General features: G+C 33.4%; 4 protein-coding genes across 5 annotated transcripts; 2 read left to right on the top strand and 2 right to left on the bottom strand.

The window, feature by feature from the left end:
• Window positions 1–413: 413 nt before the first annotated feature.
• Window positions 414–3,743, top strand: LOC123013088 (fumarylacetoacetate hydrolase domain-containing protein 2A). Its single transcript, XM_044411425.1, has 4 exons — window positions 414–795; window positions 2,939–3,155; window positions 3,202–3,530; window positions 3,578–3,743. The coding sequence occupies exons 1-4, from the start codon at window positions 521–523 to the stop codon at window positions 3,726–3,728; spliced, it is 972 nt and encodes a 323-aa protein (XP_044267360.1). The 5' UTR covers window positions 414–520; the 3' UTR covers window positions 3,729–3,743.
• LOC123013096 (39S ribosomal protein L35, mitochondrial) lies at window positions 3,721–4,704 on the bottom strand. Its single transcript, XM_044411436.1, has 2 exons — window positions 4,554–4,704; window positions 3,721–4,266 (listed from the first exon to the last, which is right to left on the bottom strand). The coding sequence occupies exons 1-2, from the start codon at window positions 4,573–4,575 to the stop codon at window positions 3,761–3,763; spliced, it is 528 nt and encodes a 175-aa protein (XP_044267371.1). The 5' UTR covers window positions 4,576–4,704; the 3' UTR covers window positions 3,721–3,760.
• Window positions 4,390–9,768, top strand: LOC123013076 (MICOS complex subunit Mic60). Of its 2 annotated transcripts, XM_044411405.1 has the most exons (7): window positions 4,390–4,721; window positions 4,806–5,178; window positions 5,227–5,328; window positions 5,390–6,135; window positions 6,254–6,482; window positions 8,944–9,394; window positions 9,446–9,768. In XM_044411405.1, the coding sequence occupies exons 1-7, from the start codon at window positions 4,677–4,679 to the stop codon at window positions 9,621–9,623; spliced, it is 2,124 nt and encodes a 707-aa protein (XP_044267340.1). In that variant the 5' UTR covers window positions 4,390–4,676; the 3' UTR covers window positions 9,624–9,768. The 2 variants fall into 2 exon arrangements, with proteins under 2 accessions (XP_044267340.1, XP_044267347.1); XM_044411412.1 differs by lacking the exon at window positions 5,227–5,328.
• A 2,715-nt stretch (window positions 9,769–12,483) lies between these two features.
• Window positions 12,484–13,224, bottom strand: LOC123015534. The gene is made up of 3 exons (XM_044415305.1): window positions 13,153–13,224; window positions 12,716–12,829; window positions 12,484–12,669 (listed from the first exon to the last, which is right to left on the bottom strand). The coding sequence occupies exons 1-3, from the start codon at window positions 13,222–13,224 to the stop codon at window positions 12,523–12,525; spliced, it is 333 nt and encodes a 110-aa protein (XP_044271240.1). The 3' UTR covers window positions 12,484–12,522.
• Between the last annotated feature and the right edge of the window lie 2,043 nt (window positions 13,225–15,267).

Below are 15,267 nucleotides of genomic sequence, written 5' to 3'. Positions count from 1 at the left end.
AATTAATATTCAAATTTTTTTTGAATAGCGTTTTTAGAGCCATTGCTCACTTATAAATTTATTTGCCAAAAAATTTGATAGTTTCGCCAGAATAACATCGTTTCCAGACTTTTGGAACTTCCTGTATACATATACTGTGCATTTAATTTAATGTTGATTTAAAATGACTGATTTCATTCGTGCGCCACCTGTTAGCCATTAGCTGAACCCGTGCTTACTCACCAGGGACACAAACCCACCAGTTACACTCCCCGCCAACTTGATGTCGCCAAATTTCACTTTCAAAACATTTTTCCAAAAATTTCTGTAATCAAAACGGTATTCAAGGTCACACGCAATGCATTCATTCCACTTTTCTCCCTCTAAACGGCACTGAATGATAATAAACAATAAATTGACTTTCTCCGAGTCGAAAATACTTCAACCGGTTCTGAGGTCCCTCAGCGTCAGTTTACCTCAGCGTTGATACCCATTTGGGTGTCTTTCCCTTCTTATCGTTTATTCTTATCAGTCGCGAAAAATGTGCTCAACAACGACGATCTTACAGCTCTTCAACACCTCGAGATTACTTATTTGTAATAAATCTCAACATGCGATAAGAAAGTTGAGTGTTTCGAGTCGAAACGAGATGAGATTTGTGCAATACCGGCTCAAAACCGGCGGTTTGCCCCATTTAGGGGGGCAGATCACCCAAGATGGGGACATCTTCGACATCAGCAACGTGGACCACTCCATACCCAACACCCTGACTAAGTTCTTAGCCACCGGCGATGACGTCTACGAGAGGGCCAAAAGGTGAACAACTTTGCATAATAACTGTTTGTTTACCGCACTTGGGAGATAATTAGGTTAGAGTGTCTGATCGATAATCTGATAAAAGGGGTGATTTTATTTGTTTTTCCCCGGACCAATCAGGGCGTTAAATGAACAAATTAAAAAAACATGTTTCATTTATCGCTGTTTCATAATCCGCCACTTCCAGTGTATCGTTTACATACGGATTATGATTATTAAGTCGCATTTTATCCAACATAATATTTGAAATTATAAATAGGTACCTGTCGTTTTTTTATTTCAATTTGTTTTATTAATTTTATTAATAAATCTAATTTATTTGGCGTAATTGTGGTGATAAGTTCTGACAATAAATCCTATAAATCTATCGTAAATTATCCGTGACATGTCGATTAATATTTTCCAAGGCCATCGAGGTAAACAAATTTTTGATAACAATTCGACCATAATAATGACATCTGGTGTCTAGTGCTGTCATAAATATTAATTTTTCGTCACAATTCTGAATAAAAATGTTTTTGTTAATAAACTTTGACTCGTAAATGTCTCCACAATCCTTGAAATATTGTTAAAAAATTGCAGAAATAAGTATAACATAATGACAATCTAGTAATTGACAAGAGATATATACGTTGTCAATAATTATATTCGGATGTGACTAAAATTACATCTGTCAAAGTAAAAAAATTAATGAAAATCCCATTTTATTTGCTGTTGACACAATTTGGAGAATTTTCTTTATTAAAAACTACTTTTTGTTTTATGAAAAACTCTGATTTGCTTTTAATGAAGATAGTTTTTGAAACGAAACGAATCTCTAATACATACACTGGCGGACACAGAATTTTGGACATCAAATTAATGACAGTTCAAAAAATGTCAATGTAAGCCACGCTTTATTGTGATTATGATTGACGTTTGAAACTAAAATTTGAAAGTTTTAGTTGAAATTTATATTTTTTTAAGTTCAATAAATTATTTTGATTTCTTGTCATTTTTTCTCTAGCTGTAAAATTGACAAAAACCGAAAGTGAGGTTAGTCGCCTAAGGCCCGTTTTACATTTTTATGTCAGTCGAATGACAAATCGTCCAAAGTTCCGTATTCACCACTGTATTTTACAAATAATTTTGTTTATTTTTTTATAAATATCTACTCGAAATTGTTGTAATTATCCATTTACAACATTATTGGTCACGCAACTATATTTTTCAAGGCCAGTTAAGTAACGTTTTGTATTTTGATACCAGCAGACATGCAATATCCCAAGATTATCAATAAAAATTGATAAAGAAATTCTTATTTTTCTGCTTATATATTTTTTATTTGTGTTTCTTGAACGCCAATTAATTTGAAATAAAAATTAGTGACACAATGGGTAATGAAAATAAAATGATCAACAAGTTAACTTGTTTTAATTGCAGCAATTATTAAAACAATGTTTAGAGAATTAAATAAAAAAATGTTTATCTTTTAGTGAATTGGAATAACAATATTAGGTAAAACACATTTATTGTATTTTAAACTGTTTTTTTTTATATTTTTGTGAAAAACTTGATTAAGTTTTTCCTGAAGTAGTCCGTAAAGAAGTACTTTTCAGAATTATAAAATCGACCATAAAGCGAGCAAAATAGTCACGAAGGTTATGTTGGTTGCATAAGATTTCAAAACATTTATTTATAAAAAATATTTTTATGAACACGTTGATTAGATTATTCTTAAAATAATTTGTAAAGAAGTACTTTTTAGAACTCGTATGTTATTATTCAAAATTAAATTGACCGTAAAGTGAACGAAATCGTCTGTGCAATGTGCACTTGTGTAATATTGGCTGCATAACATTTCAAATTTATTTTTTATTTAATATAATTTTTTCTAAAAAGGGTGTTTGTGTTGGCCCTAAAAAAGTCCACAAACGCTTTTTGGAACTCATATGTCATTATTCAAAATCGAACTAAAGTCAACGAAATACTCGGTGAATTGTCAACTGTGTAATGTTGGTTGCATAACATTTCACATTTTCAAAATATTTTTTTTGAAAAATTATTTAATTTCAAATATTTGATGTGAAACTTTTGGGTAACGAAGTGTGAAATAAAAAATTAACATTATTTTTTGCAATTTTTATTTAAATTTTTCCACCAGGATAATCGCTTCTGGCAAGTCGGTCATCCCCCTCAAAAACGTGGACCTCCTCCCCCCGATCATCAAACCGGACAAGGTGGCTTGCGTGGGCCTCAACTACTCCGGTCATTGCGACGAACAAAACATCCCCCATCCCCGCGAACCCATGTTTTTCAGTAAATTCTCCTCATGCATCGTGGGGCCCTACGACACCATCCAACTGCCCAAAATAAGCAACGTGAGTAGCCCCCAAACTGCCAAATTTTCTAATAAAAAAATTCAAGAGCGTCGACTGGGAAGTGGAACTCGCGGTGGTGATAGGCCGCAAGGCCAAAGCCATCCGCAGCGACCAAGCCCACGACTACATCTTCGGCTACACAGTGGCCCAAGATATAAGCGCCCGAGACTGGCAGAAGACGCGGAACAACGGCCAGTTCCTCCTCGGGAAGAGTATGGACACTTTCTGCCCCCTGGGGCCAGCAGTCGTCACGAAAAATAAACTCGACCCCAACAACTTAAACATCAAAAGTTGGGTCAATGGAAAATTAAAACAGAGCGGAAATACGAAAGAAATGATCTTCAAAGTCGATTTTCTCGTCTCGTATTTGTCACAGTGAGTGTCAAATCCATTTTTTCTCTTTTTTTTTACGTTTTCCACAGGATTGTCACCCTCTACCCCGGCGACGTGATCCTAACGGGGACCCCAGCCGGGGTCGGCATGCACCGCAACCCCCCTGAATTCCTCCACAAGGACGACATCCTCGAAAGCGAAATTGAAGGAATCGGCAGAATGAGAAACACAATTCAATAAATTTTTTATTACAAACTATCTGATTTATTTAACTAACAATACGGTACTGTGCCACTTGGGGGCACAAAAACCTTCGGTTTTTGTGCACTAAGAGGGAACTCCTCACGTGTGTGGTAGGGCTCATAGGGGTCATCAACGTAATACCGTCTTTTGGTCCAATACCGCCCTGCCATTTTATCCAAAAGGTAACTCTGAGTGGCGTTACACATGACGTGTTGTCTCAAACGCCGTTTGTTAGCCCCACTTTTCTTCCAGAGTTTTTTATGGCGACCGCACATTGTCCTGATCCAGGCCCCCCAATGCAACCGGTAAAACCTCCGTCTGACTGCTTTGACCGACTTGCGACGCCCCTTATTAAGGGAGAATTTGATTAAGTTACGGGAAATTATATTACTGCTGATTTGGAGGAGCTGGGGGTTGGATAAGAGGTTAGGTTTTGGGGCTGCAATCGTCGGGGGGATAACCGATGTAAAGTTGCGCACAAGTGGTAGTGTTGGCACATTTTGGACCCGTGGGGCCCTAGTAACGAACCGTACAACTGGAATTAAAAATTTCAACATAATTTTCCCAATTTCAAATTGGGGTTTTTGTTCCGTCAAGTTGTCAGACGTTACGTAACTAATGAGTGCGACAAAGACGGGGAGAGAAGTTTTTAGGGAATTTATTGCGTCGACAACTTAAAAAATACCGCATCACTTAACCTCAAAATTCACAACTAAAAACAATAAAAATCGTGTTAAATTGGTAATTAGGGGTCTGGTTCGGCGTAATTGTGTGTTTTATGAGAGTCTTGGTTGAATTAGGGGCGTTTTTGTGGCCACTTACCCGAATTGAGGACTCTCAACATTGATAATTCGAGTGATGTCTGCACTGTCAAGCTAACTGCAAGGAGTATTTTTGTGTTGTCTGATTTTGCTAAAACCGCTCCCAAAGTGGCTGCCCCAGAAGATGTTAAGAATTGTAGGAAGGCTCCCGTCGAAAAATCTACAAACGGTAAGCCCCCCTAGTCAGAAAACTAATCCGAGTGGTTATGTCATCTCGTGACTTTACGTAATTTTGGCCCCTTGTTTCTTGCAGAAATCCCGTCGAATTTTGGAGTTCAAATTGTATAAGAGTGTGCGATGTTACTCGAAAGACGTGTGTCCCCCTCCGCCCCCCAAACGGAAAGACAAGTCCAGTTCCGGTGCCCTGTACACCTTGGGGGCACTCGCTTTGGTCGGTGGTGCCACAATCGGTTACGCTAAATACGACCCTGACTTCCGCAAGACTTTAGTCGAGTACGTCCCCTGGACCGACGACATAATCAAGTTTGTGTTCCAAGAAGAACACAGCCTCCTCGACTCGGCCTCGGGGGTCTACGAAGACATGAAAAAATCAGTCTCGGGGCTCCTCTCGCAAGAGCAGCGCAAGAAAAAGGAAGATATTAAACTCGAGCAGAAACAGTACAAAGGTAAGCCGACTAACGCACCCTTTGTGTGACTAACCCCGCCTCCGACAGCCCCCCAGCCCGTGATACCGGCCCTCGAAGACACCAAGCTCCCCCAAGAGGGGTACACGGAGATCAGGATCGAGCAAAAGGACAAGAGCGATGTCGAAATCGGTACTAATTGACTCTTCGCTGATTGGTTTGTTCACGGGGCTAATTTGTGTATTTGGGGTAGGTGGCGAGGCCAAGGTGCCCCCCGGCGAGGTCTCCGTGCCCGAGGCGCATCCCAGCAACCTGGCCGAACTCGAGGGCAAGATCTGCGAGGCTGCCACCGAAGCTGTCAATTTTTACAACAAGGCTGTCTACGATCTAAGGGTTTATAACCAGGAAATTGGGCAGATTTTGGACCAGTCCGTGGACCAGGTGAAGCCCCCACAATGGGAGGCTCTTAAGGCCAAAACCAAGGCGAAAAACGAGTCGGTGCGATTGGCCGAGGAGAAGGCAGTCCAAGCGGCCCAAAACGTCGCCAAATTGAGGACTCTCCTGTCTCAAACCTCCGCAGCCACCAAGGAAATGGTCAATATTAACATCGAAAAAGTCCAAGAGGACATCGACATGGCGAAGTCGCAATACGAAATCGAGAGGAAAATGGGGAGTATCACCGATAAATACTGGGAAAAAGTCCAAAAAGCGCGACATCATTTTTGCGAAGAGTTGGAATCGCTATTTCCCGCAATCGATATCTACAATAAGAAGTTGGAAGTGAACGAGGCCGACTTGGATTTGTTTATTTTACACGCGTATTCGGTCGTTTTGTATTACCAAAAAGAGTTGGCAAAACTGGAAACGGTAGCTCATGAGAAATTGCAGTCGGCGTTGGACGCGGCACGACGAGGAGGCTACGAAGCCCTCGGGAAGGCCCAAATTTGCGAAGCGATCGAGGAGGAGAAGCGGAAATTGACGCAGTGTTTTCAAAAACAGGTTATTATCTGACCACGATTTGATCGACATGGTCCAGCTATGTTGCATTTTACGTAACAAAGGCTACAAAACTTGTTTTTTTCTCGCAAAAATTGTCACAATTGTTTGTTTTTTGCAGTGTCTCAAGTTGCGAAAAGAGGCTGAGCACGAATTACGCGAACAACTCAAACGTCAATCGCAAGTTTTTGCCGACCACTTGGATGAAGCCGTGACCACACGTGCGCTTGAGATCGAAAGAGCACTGTCCCGAAAATTCGACGAAGAGCTTGAAAAAGAGCGGTTTAAACATAAATCGCAGTTGGCGGCGATGGTGGGCCGAATGAAGGGTCTCGACCATGCTTTTAAAGGTTAGTTTGGTTTTTAGGTTAGAAATTTTGCAAAAATCAATAAATCTTAGAAAAAAATTAAATAATAATTATTTTGAATTCCAAATTTTCGAATAAAATTACTAAAATCTGAAAAAATCTAACAAGTTTAAACGAGTCGTAATTTAAAAATACAAAAGTAAAAAAAAAACTCGAAAACCTAATAAGAGATCTTAGAGAAAGTAAACCTATAAATTCGAAAATTGTCAGAAATTCAAAGAAATTAAATTTGTAATTATAAAAAAATAGATGAAATAAAAAAATGATATTAAAACCTAAAAATCTAGGCATAAGAAAAAATTGAAAAATTTAGAATGTTCACGAATAGGTAAGTAAATTTAAACATGAAAACCTAAAAACTCCAACAGAAACAGAAAAATTCCGAAAGTGGTCAAAAAATAATTTAAAATCATCAGTGCTAAACACACTTTAAAAACACAAACCTGAAAAACTCGTTGAATAAATTTTAAAAAATCGGAAGCAAAATTCTAAATCCTGAAAAAATCAGAACTCAGAAATTTGTAAAATTTAAACTTAAGAATTTTTTTTTGTAAATGCAGGCATACAAATTTTAGAAACTAGAAGACAAAAAAATTTGCAAAAATCAATAAATCTTAGAAAAAAAATTAATAATAATATAATAATTATTTTGAATTCCAAATACAGGAATTCCTTAGACCTTTAAGAGCTAAATCTGTAAGTAAAATGACTAAAATCTGAAAAAATCTGAAAAACTTAAACGAGTCGTAATTTAAAAATAGAGAAATCAAAACTTAAGAGATCTTAGAGAAATTAAACCTAAAAATTCGAAAATTGTCAAAAATTCAAAGATATTAAATTTGTAATTATAAAAAAATTGATGAATTAAAACAAAGGATATTAAAACCTACAAATCTGGGTCTAAGAAAAAAATTGAAAAATTTAGGAAGTTTACGATAAGATAAGTAAATTTAAACATAGAAACAGAAAAATTCCAAAAGTGGTCTGAAAATTAATCACTGCTAAACGTACTTTAAAAATCCAAACCTGAAAGACTGGCTGAATAATTCCTGAAAAAAATCAGTCGACTCAGGAATTCGTAAAATTTAAACTTAAGAAAAGGATATATGGCAGAACCGAACCTTTTTTTCGTAAAATCAACTTATTATTATTTTTCAGTAAATCTTTCGACAACATTTTTTACTGCATTTTTTTAACTTAGGTTTCTCATTTCTTTACTTAATACTTACTATGTATTTTGAAAAGTTAAATATTGCGAAAAATTATGTTTTGTTACAGCGCGCGATGCTGCAGATAACGCCTAAAAGATCTTAAAGAAATCAAACCTAAAAATTGAAAATTGTCAGAAATTCAAAGATATTAAATATGTAATCATATAAAGAATAGATGAAATGAAAAAAAAAAAATAATGTGAAAACCTAAAAATTTCGCAAAAAATCAAGTCGTAGTCGTAATTTAAAAATACAAAAAAAAAAAAAAAACAGTCGAAAACCTAAGAGATCTTAGAGAAATTAAACCTAACAATTCGAAAATTGTCAGAAATTAAAAGATATTAAATTTGTAATTATAAAAAAATAGGTGAAATAAAAAAAAAAGATATTAAAACCGAAAGAAAGTTTGCGAATAGGTAAGTAAATTTAAACATGAAAACCTAAAAACTCCAACAAAAACAGAAAAATTCCGAAAGTGGTCTAAAAAATAATTTAAAATCATCACTTTAAAAACTCAAACCTGAAAAACTCGCTGACTAAATTTTAAAAAATTATAAGCCAAATTCTAATTCCTGAAAAAAATCAGTCGACTCAGGAATTCGTAAAATTTAAATTTAAGAAAAGGATATATGGCAGAACCGAACCTTTTTTAGTAAAATCAACTTATTATTTTTCAGTATATCTTTCGACAACATTTTTTTCTGAATTTTTTTAACTTAGGTTTCTCGATTTTTTACTTAATACTTACTATGTATTTTTAAAAATTGTGAACCAAAACTGATTTATATCTGAAAAAATCGGAAAATAATTGCAATTTAATAAGTACCTACTAAAACTACCTAAAAATCTAAGAGGAACTAAATGATATAATTTGAAAATTGTCAGAGTTTTCAAGGTGACTGAAATCGAAGATATTCAAAAAATTTAAAAAAACTACGGATAACTGTAAAATTAAAAAAAAAAGTCCCTACAAATCTCAAAAATCAAGATATTCCCAATTATAAAACTGCAAGCTTGAATAAAGGTTTACTAAACCTAAAAATAAAATGCAATGGAAAAAAAAGATAAAACGTATTTAAAGTATAAAAAAAATAGGCAATAACCTTAAAAAATCTGAAATCTGAAAACGCAAATTACTTCACTGCATTAATTTAGGTTTCTCAATTCTTTACTTAATACTTACTATGTATTTTAAAAAGTTAAAAATTGTGAAAAATGATGTTTTGTTACAGCGCGCGATGCTGCAGATAAGGCCGCCAAACAGTCGCAGGTGTTGTGGGCGGCATGTCAGGCGTTGTTGAGGGCGATTAAGAGTGGATGTCCGGGGATTCCCTGGAAGGACCAGTTGAGGCCGTTAAGTCCTGAGATAACTCTAGTGCAGAAGGCTGCGGCGAAGGGTGATGAGCTGGTGGAGGCGGTTATTAACGGCATTCCAAAGGAGGCGAAAGAGCGCGGAGTGTTTCCGGAGGATGCCCTTCGGGAGCGGTTCCTCAAAGTGGAGGATGTGGCCAGGAGGGTGGCGCTGGTGCCCGAAGAGGGCGGAGCTTTGCCGTTGCATATTTTGTCGTATATCCAGGCGTTTTTCCTTATTAAAAATCCTAGTCCTATACCACAGGCAGAGCTCAACGATGAGGCAGTCGATTTTAGTCAACTGAGCACGAATGAGATTTTACAAAGGGCTAGGTGAGGGTGAGATAGGGTGAGGGAGGGTAATTGTTTAATTTTTTGTCGCAGATATTGGTTAGATCGTGGCGATTTCGCTCAAACGCTTAAATATATGAACTTGTTACAAGGGGCGCCAAGGTCTATAGCCCGGCAATGGATGAATGAAACAAGGATTTTGTTAGAGACACAACAAGCTGCTAATACCTTAATGGCACATGCGGCGTCTAGTGGGCTTTTGCATCTCTAATGTTGTATAAACGATTAAATTAAATAGTAACAATACAGTTTTACTTATTTATTATTGTGCTTTCGATTTATTTTTTCATTGTTATCCTCTGTATATTTTTAAACAGGTACTTCATCCGGTGTACGAATAAAGACAGTCCTTGTTATCTCGAGTGTTTTATTTCATATCCTTTCCATTTAATGTACATTTTAGGGTGAGTGAAATAAAAAACAATTATGAAACAAAATAAAAAACGCACTAATGTAGTCATAAAAAAAGTAAAAATTAACAAAAAATAAATAAATGCAGGCATACAAATTTGAGAAACTAGAAGACAAGAGATTTTGCAAAATATCAATAAATCATAGAAAAAAATTTAATACTAATTATTTTGAATTCCAAATACAGAAATACTTTACTTTTAAGAGTTAAAAATCTGAAAGTAACACTGACTAAAATCTAAAAAACTTGAACGAGTCGTAATTTAAAAATAGAAAAAATAACTACCTACTCGAAAACGTAAAAGATCTTAGAGAAATCAAACCTGAAAATTCGAAAATTGTCAGTAATTTAATGATATTAAATATGTATTTAATAAAAAAAAATGTTGAAACGTAAAAATCTAGGTATAAGAAAAAATTTAGAAAGTTTACGATTAGGTAAGTTTTAAACATGAAAATCTAAAAACTCCAACAAAAACAGAAATTCCGAAAGTGGTGTGAAAAATAATATAAAATCATCACTGCTAAACACACTTTAAAAACTCAAACCTGAAAAACTCGCTGAATAGATTTAAAAAAATCGGAAGCAAAATTCTAAATTCTGAAAATATAAGTCCTCAGAAACTCGTAAAATTTTAAACTTAAGAAAAAATATTTTTTTTATAAATGGCATAGGTAAATTTTAGAAACTAAAAGAAAATAGATTTCACAAAAAATCAATAAATCTTAGAAACAAATGTAATAATAATTATTTTGAATTACAAATACAGGATAGACTTTTAAGAACTAAAAATCTGTAAGTTAAATGATTAAAATCTAAACCAATCTAAAAAACTTAAACGAGTCGTGATTTAAAAATAAAAAAACCTAAAAGATCTTGGAGAAATCAAACCTAAAAATTCGAAAATTGTCAGAAATTCAAAGATATTAAATATGTAATCTTATAAAAAAATAGATAAAATCAAAAAAAATAATAATGTGAAAACCTAGAAATCTAGGTATAAGAAAAAACTGAAAAATTTAGAAAGTTTACGAATAGGTAAGTAAGTAAATTTAAACTAGGAAATCTAAAAACTCCAACAAAAACAGAAATTCCGAAAGTGGTGTGAAAAATAATATAAAATCATCACTGCTAAACACACTTTAAAAACTCAAACCTGAAAAACTCGCTGAATARATTTAAAAAAATCGGAAGCAAAATTCTAAATTCTGAAAAAATCACTCAACTCAGAAACTCGTAAAATTTAAACTTAAGACAAAATATTTTTTTATAAATGCAGGCATGCAAATATTAGAAAAGACAAGAGATTTCGCAAAAAATCAATAAATCTTAGAAAAAAATTAATAATTATTATTGTGAATTCCAAATACAGGAATTCCTTAGCGAAAAATCTGTAAGTAAAATGACTAAAATCTGAAAAAATCTAAAAAACTTAAACGAGTCGTAATTTAAAAATAGAAAAATAAAAAAAAAACTATTTGAAAACTTAAGAGATCTTAGAGACATTAAAACTAAAAATTCGAAAATTGTCAAAAATTCAAAGATATTAAATTTGTAATTATAAAAAAATAGATAAATTAAAACAAAGGATATTAAAATCTAAAAATCTAGTTCTAAGAAAAAAATTGAAATTTAGGAAGTTGACGATTAGATAAGTCAATTTAAACATGGAAACCAAAAACTCCCAACAGAAACAGAAGAATTCCAAAAGTGGTCTGAAAAATAATCACTGCTAAACATACTTTAAAAACTCAAACCTGAAAAACTCGCTGAATAAATTTAAAAAAAATTGGAAACCAAATTCTAAATCCTGAAAAAAATCAGTCGACTCAGGAATTCGTAAAATTTAAACTTAAGAAAAGGATATATGGCAGAACCGAACCTTTTTTTAGTAAAATCAACTTATTATTTTTCAGTATATCATTCAACAACATTTTTTTCTGCATTTTTTTAACTTAGGTTTCTCAATTCTTTACGTAATACTTACTATGTACTTTAAAAAGTTAAAAATTGCGAACCAAAACTGATTTATATCTGAAAAAATCGGAAAATAATTGCAATTTAATAAGTACCTACTCGAAAACTACCTAGAGATCTTAGAGGAACTAACTGATATAATTTGAAAATTGTCAGAGTTTTCAAGGTGACTGAAATCAAAGATATTGAAAAAATTAAAAAAACAAATACAAGAAAAGTAAAAATAGTGAATTCAAAAAATTCAAAAAAACATTAACTGATTTAGGGATAAGTATAAAATCAAAATCAAAAACCCAAACAAAATCTCAAAAATCAAGAAATTCCCAATTATAAAAACTGCAAGCTTGAATAAAGGTTTACTAAATCTAAAAATAAAATGAAATGGAAAAAAAAGATAAAACGTATTTAAAGTATAAAAAAATAAGCAATAAACCTTGATTGAAAATCTCCAAAACTTCAAAAACGCGAACCTGAATATAAATGTTAGAAAATCGAAAAAAAAAAGTCCTGAAAAATTCAGTGAAATATCTTGGTCAACCTGAAAGAGATTTTAAATTTAAAAACCTCTAAAAGGGTAGCAAAACCGAACATTTTTTTAAGGAAATCAGTTTATTTTTAAATTTGCATTTTTTAAATTTTAATACTTAGATGGGAAATGAATAAAACGAGTAAAGCCCTTCAATTCAATCATTTATTCACATCCAAATAATCCCATTGTCAATTATCCCGATCTTAGAATATCCGTCAACTCCTTCATATTCCCGAAGGCCGTCATAATCTCCTGATTGTTCCTCTTCTCCTCCTGGAACTTATCCTCGGCTGCCATCTCCCGCAACGCCGGCAAAAGCTCCTTCAACAGCCGATACTTCTGCAACCCTTACATAAACCACCCCCTCATCCACCACCCTATTTACCTCATTATTCGCAAGATTGCGTTCGTCTGGTCTTGAAGGGAAAGCATTAACCGCGTGGAAAAACACCACAGTCAACAGCACAACATTTCCCCAATTAGCGCACATTTTCGCAACCTGGAAAGCAGGAAAACCAATCAGAGACTGAAACAAACGCACAATTTTCCCCTATTTATAGCCCCGATCGAGTCTGTCGCACTGTTTGCAAACCATTAGAAATAACAAGAAKTGGRAACAAGAGTTTATTTGGACAACAATTACAATTTTCGCACACGGAAAGGAGAATTACACATCTCGAAGAGGGCCTCGGTCAAATACGCAGTTCTTTTGCTTTTACACAGAATGTTCAAGGACGACATCGGTTTGTCCCGTTTCAGGGAAAAATGGCAATTTTCCTGAAATTTATAGTGAAAAAAGTCGCGAAAATTGCACTAACTTACCCCATTTGTGGGGCAAGGGGCTGTAAAAGCACACGCCACCCCCCACAATAACAGAAAAATCACAAAACGCATGGTAGACTCACCTTTTCGCACTTTCAGCAAAGGTCTGGCTTCGAGGCCCGAAAATTCCCTATTTGTACCTCGTTTTATCTACTTTTCCCTATTTTCTGATAAAAAGGATCAAGGGTTATTTTTAGGGCTTTTTCAGGCAAATTCTTTCCTAATCTGCGATTTCTTCATGCGTTTGTGGTTTTACATGTTTTGACATATGGATGAATTGTTGTGGAACCTTCCGTTGCATTTTTTCAATAAATTCCTGATTTATCAAGAGTTTTCATTCATTTACAGGAAACATGAGGACGAATTAAAGGAGATTATTAATATTATTAGTTGGATTTATTATTAATAACGTGTTCCCAATTCCTAAAAGTGTTTTTCAGCATGACTGACGATTTTATCCTGAATCTAATTACAGGAAATTCTTGTATTCCATTAGCGCGCCTACGTTGCGATTGTACTAAAAAGGGGCTCTTGAATTTTATTAATACAAAGTGAGTCAGAAATGCTCACTTCCTCGACCATTTCGTATAAATGAATCACTCTGTATTGTAGCATTTTTTTAATAACCTTAAACAACAGTTATTTATGGTTAATTATTATTATGATTTACAACTTACAAAGTCGCATCGAAAAACACAAATTTTACATTGTTTATGAAAATTGTCGGTTTTGAAAAAAAAAACAGACAATAATAATATTTTATGCAAGGTAAGAATATAAGCTAAAAATTCCTCAAAGGAGTAAAATGCGTTTTTTACCAAAAAAATTTTCAACACAGTTTTTAAATAATTTGCAAGGAAAAGATTTAATGTTAAGGGGTGAGGTACTGAAAAATTGCAAATAATAGTAACAAAAATGACAGGCAACAGCGATTAAGGAAATAATTAAAAAATAATACATGCAAAATATTTTCTTAAAAAAATAGAAATTGAATTTTTTTATTATTATTGCCTACGTTGTTACAAATCATGAAAATCCCAATATCTTCTACTTAAAATAACAGAAAAATATTCTTCTACGAAATAAACAAGAATTCCAGCGAACTAAAAGAAAAAAGTACTTACAATCAAAATTTGTTAAAAATCTTGTGATTGTTAAATAAAAAATATTTTTTTGTTTTTGTTTTTAAATATAAGGGGTGTTTTTTTTAATTTAGCGTCAAAGCTAAATAACTACGATGCCAAATTTAAATAATTTAATTAAACCTATAAAATTTTATACACTCTGTATATAACAAAAACCAGAAAAATATAAAAAATGTTAGGTACAACATATTTTTTAAAATGTGCCTTTTAGTTTTATATGTAGGTATACTGGGTGAGCCACAGGAAGAGGAAATGACTTATTGTTGACTTTTGTAATCTGTTTTATTGTATTGAATGTTATCTTATACAAATAGTAAAATTAAATTATGATTACTAATATTAGGAAGAATAAAAATAAAAAAAGCGATCTCTTTTTGTGAAAAATTTAAATTTTAGGTTTTAAACTCATAAAGCTACAACACAATCAAATTTTCCTTTTTAGTACTGATGAAATAAGTATTTAGAAAATTATTTCATTTCATGATTTTCTTTAATTTTTTTAAACGAAAATGTTTTATTGATGATAAATTAAAAAACAAAATGGCTTTAAAATGAAACAATTTTTTAAAATAGGAAACTAAAAAACAAAATTGCACATTTTTGATTGCACTATTTATTTTTTAACCGTTTACATTTTATCAATAAGATAAAGTACGTATTGGTACATAGGTGCATACACTAGTGTAAAAAGCGCAACCATGGTAAGAACATGTTTTTTGGTGGCAATTGTGCCTCTGGTCTTATGTTTAGAACCCAACGTGGTTGTGGTACCAAAATTTGGGATTGTATCACAAGTAATGGAATTCACTTTGAATAACACCATCGAGTATTTGCTTTTTTGGCACCCTGAAAACACCTCCAATCCTTACTCCATCAAAGCTTGGAGTGATTCATCATCACAACATAACCCAATTTTGATCGTTGTTAATCAAGGAATGGACACTTTATCATGGTCGGTACCATTTTCCAT

The sequence above is a fragment of the Tribolium madens genome, unplaced genomic scaffold, assembly GCF_015345945.1.
Source record: "Tribolium madens isolate multiple individuals breed KSU strain unplaced genomic scaffold, Tmad_KSU_1.1 Scaffold_19;HRSCAF=116;Tcas5.2_LG9, whole genome shotgun sequence".
Taxonomy (NCBI): domain Eukaryota; kingdom Metazoa; phylum Arthropoda; class Insecta; order Coleoptera; family Tenebrionidae; genus Tribolium; species Tribolium madens.
This window is presented reverse-complemented; position numbering and strand designations above follow the sequence as displayed.

Coding starts and splice junctions, on each gene's coding strand:
- LOC123013088 (XM_044411425.1), top strand. CDS start 521: ATGTGCTCAACAACGACGATCTTACAGCTCTTCAACACCTCGAGATTA. Junction 796..2,938: donor GTCTACGAGAGGGCCAAAAG/GTGAACAACTTT, acceptor TTTTTCCACCAG/GATAATCGCTTCTGGCAAGT. Junction 3,531..3,577: donor CTCGTCTCGTATTTGTCACA/GTGAGTGTCAAA, acceptor CGTTTTCCACAG/GATTGTCACCCTCTACCCCG.
- LOC123013096 (XM_044411436.1), bottom strand. CDS start 4,575: ATGTTGAGAGTCCTCAATTCGG. Junction 4,267..4,553: donor GTTGAGAGTCCTCAATTCGG/GTAAGTGGCCAC, acceptor TTTTAATTCCAG/TTGTACGGTTCGTTACTAGG.
- LOC123013076 (XM_044411405.1), top strand. CDS start 4,677: ATGTTAAGAATTGTAGGAAGGCTCCCGTCGAAAAATCTACAAACG. Junction 6,136..6,253: donor CGCAGTGTTTTCAAAAACAG/GTTATTATCTGA, acceptor TGTTTTTTGCAG/TGTCTCAAGTTGCGAAAAGA. Junction 6,483..8,943: donor TCTCGACCATGCTTTTAAAG/GTTAGTTTGGTT, acceptor GTTTTGTTACAG/CGCGCGATGCTGCAGATAAG.
- LOC123015534 (XM_044415305.1), bottom strand. CDS start 13,224: ATGCGTTTTGTGATTTTTCTGTTATTGTGGGGGGTGGCGTGTGCTTTT. Junction 12,830..13,152: donor CCCCTTGCCCCACAAATGGG/GTAAGTTAGTGC, acceptor CCTGCTTTCCAG/GTTGCGAAAATGTGCGCTAA. Junction 12,670..12,715: donor GCAATCTTGCGAATAATGAG/GTAAATAGGGTG, acceptor TAAGGGTTGCAG/AAGTATCGGCTGTTGAAGGA.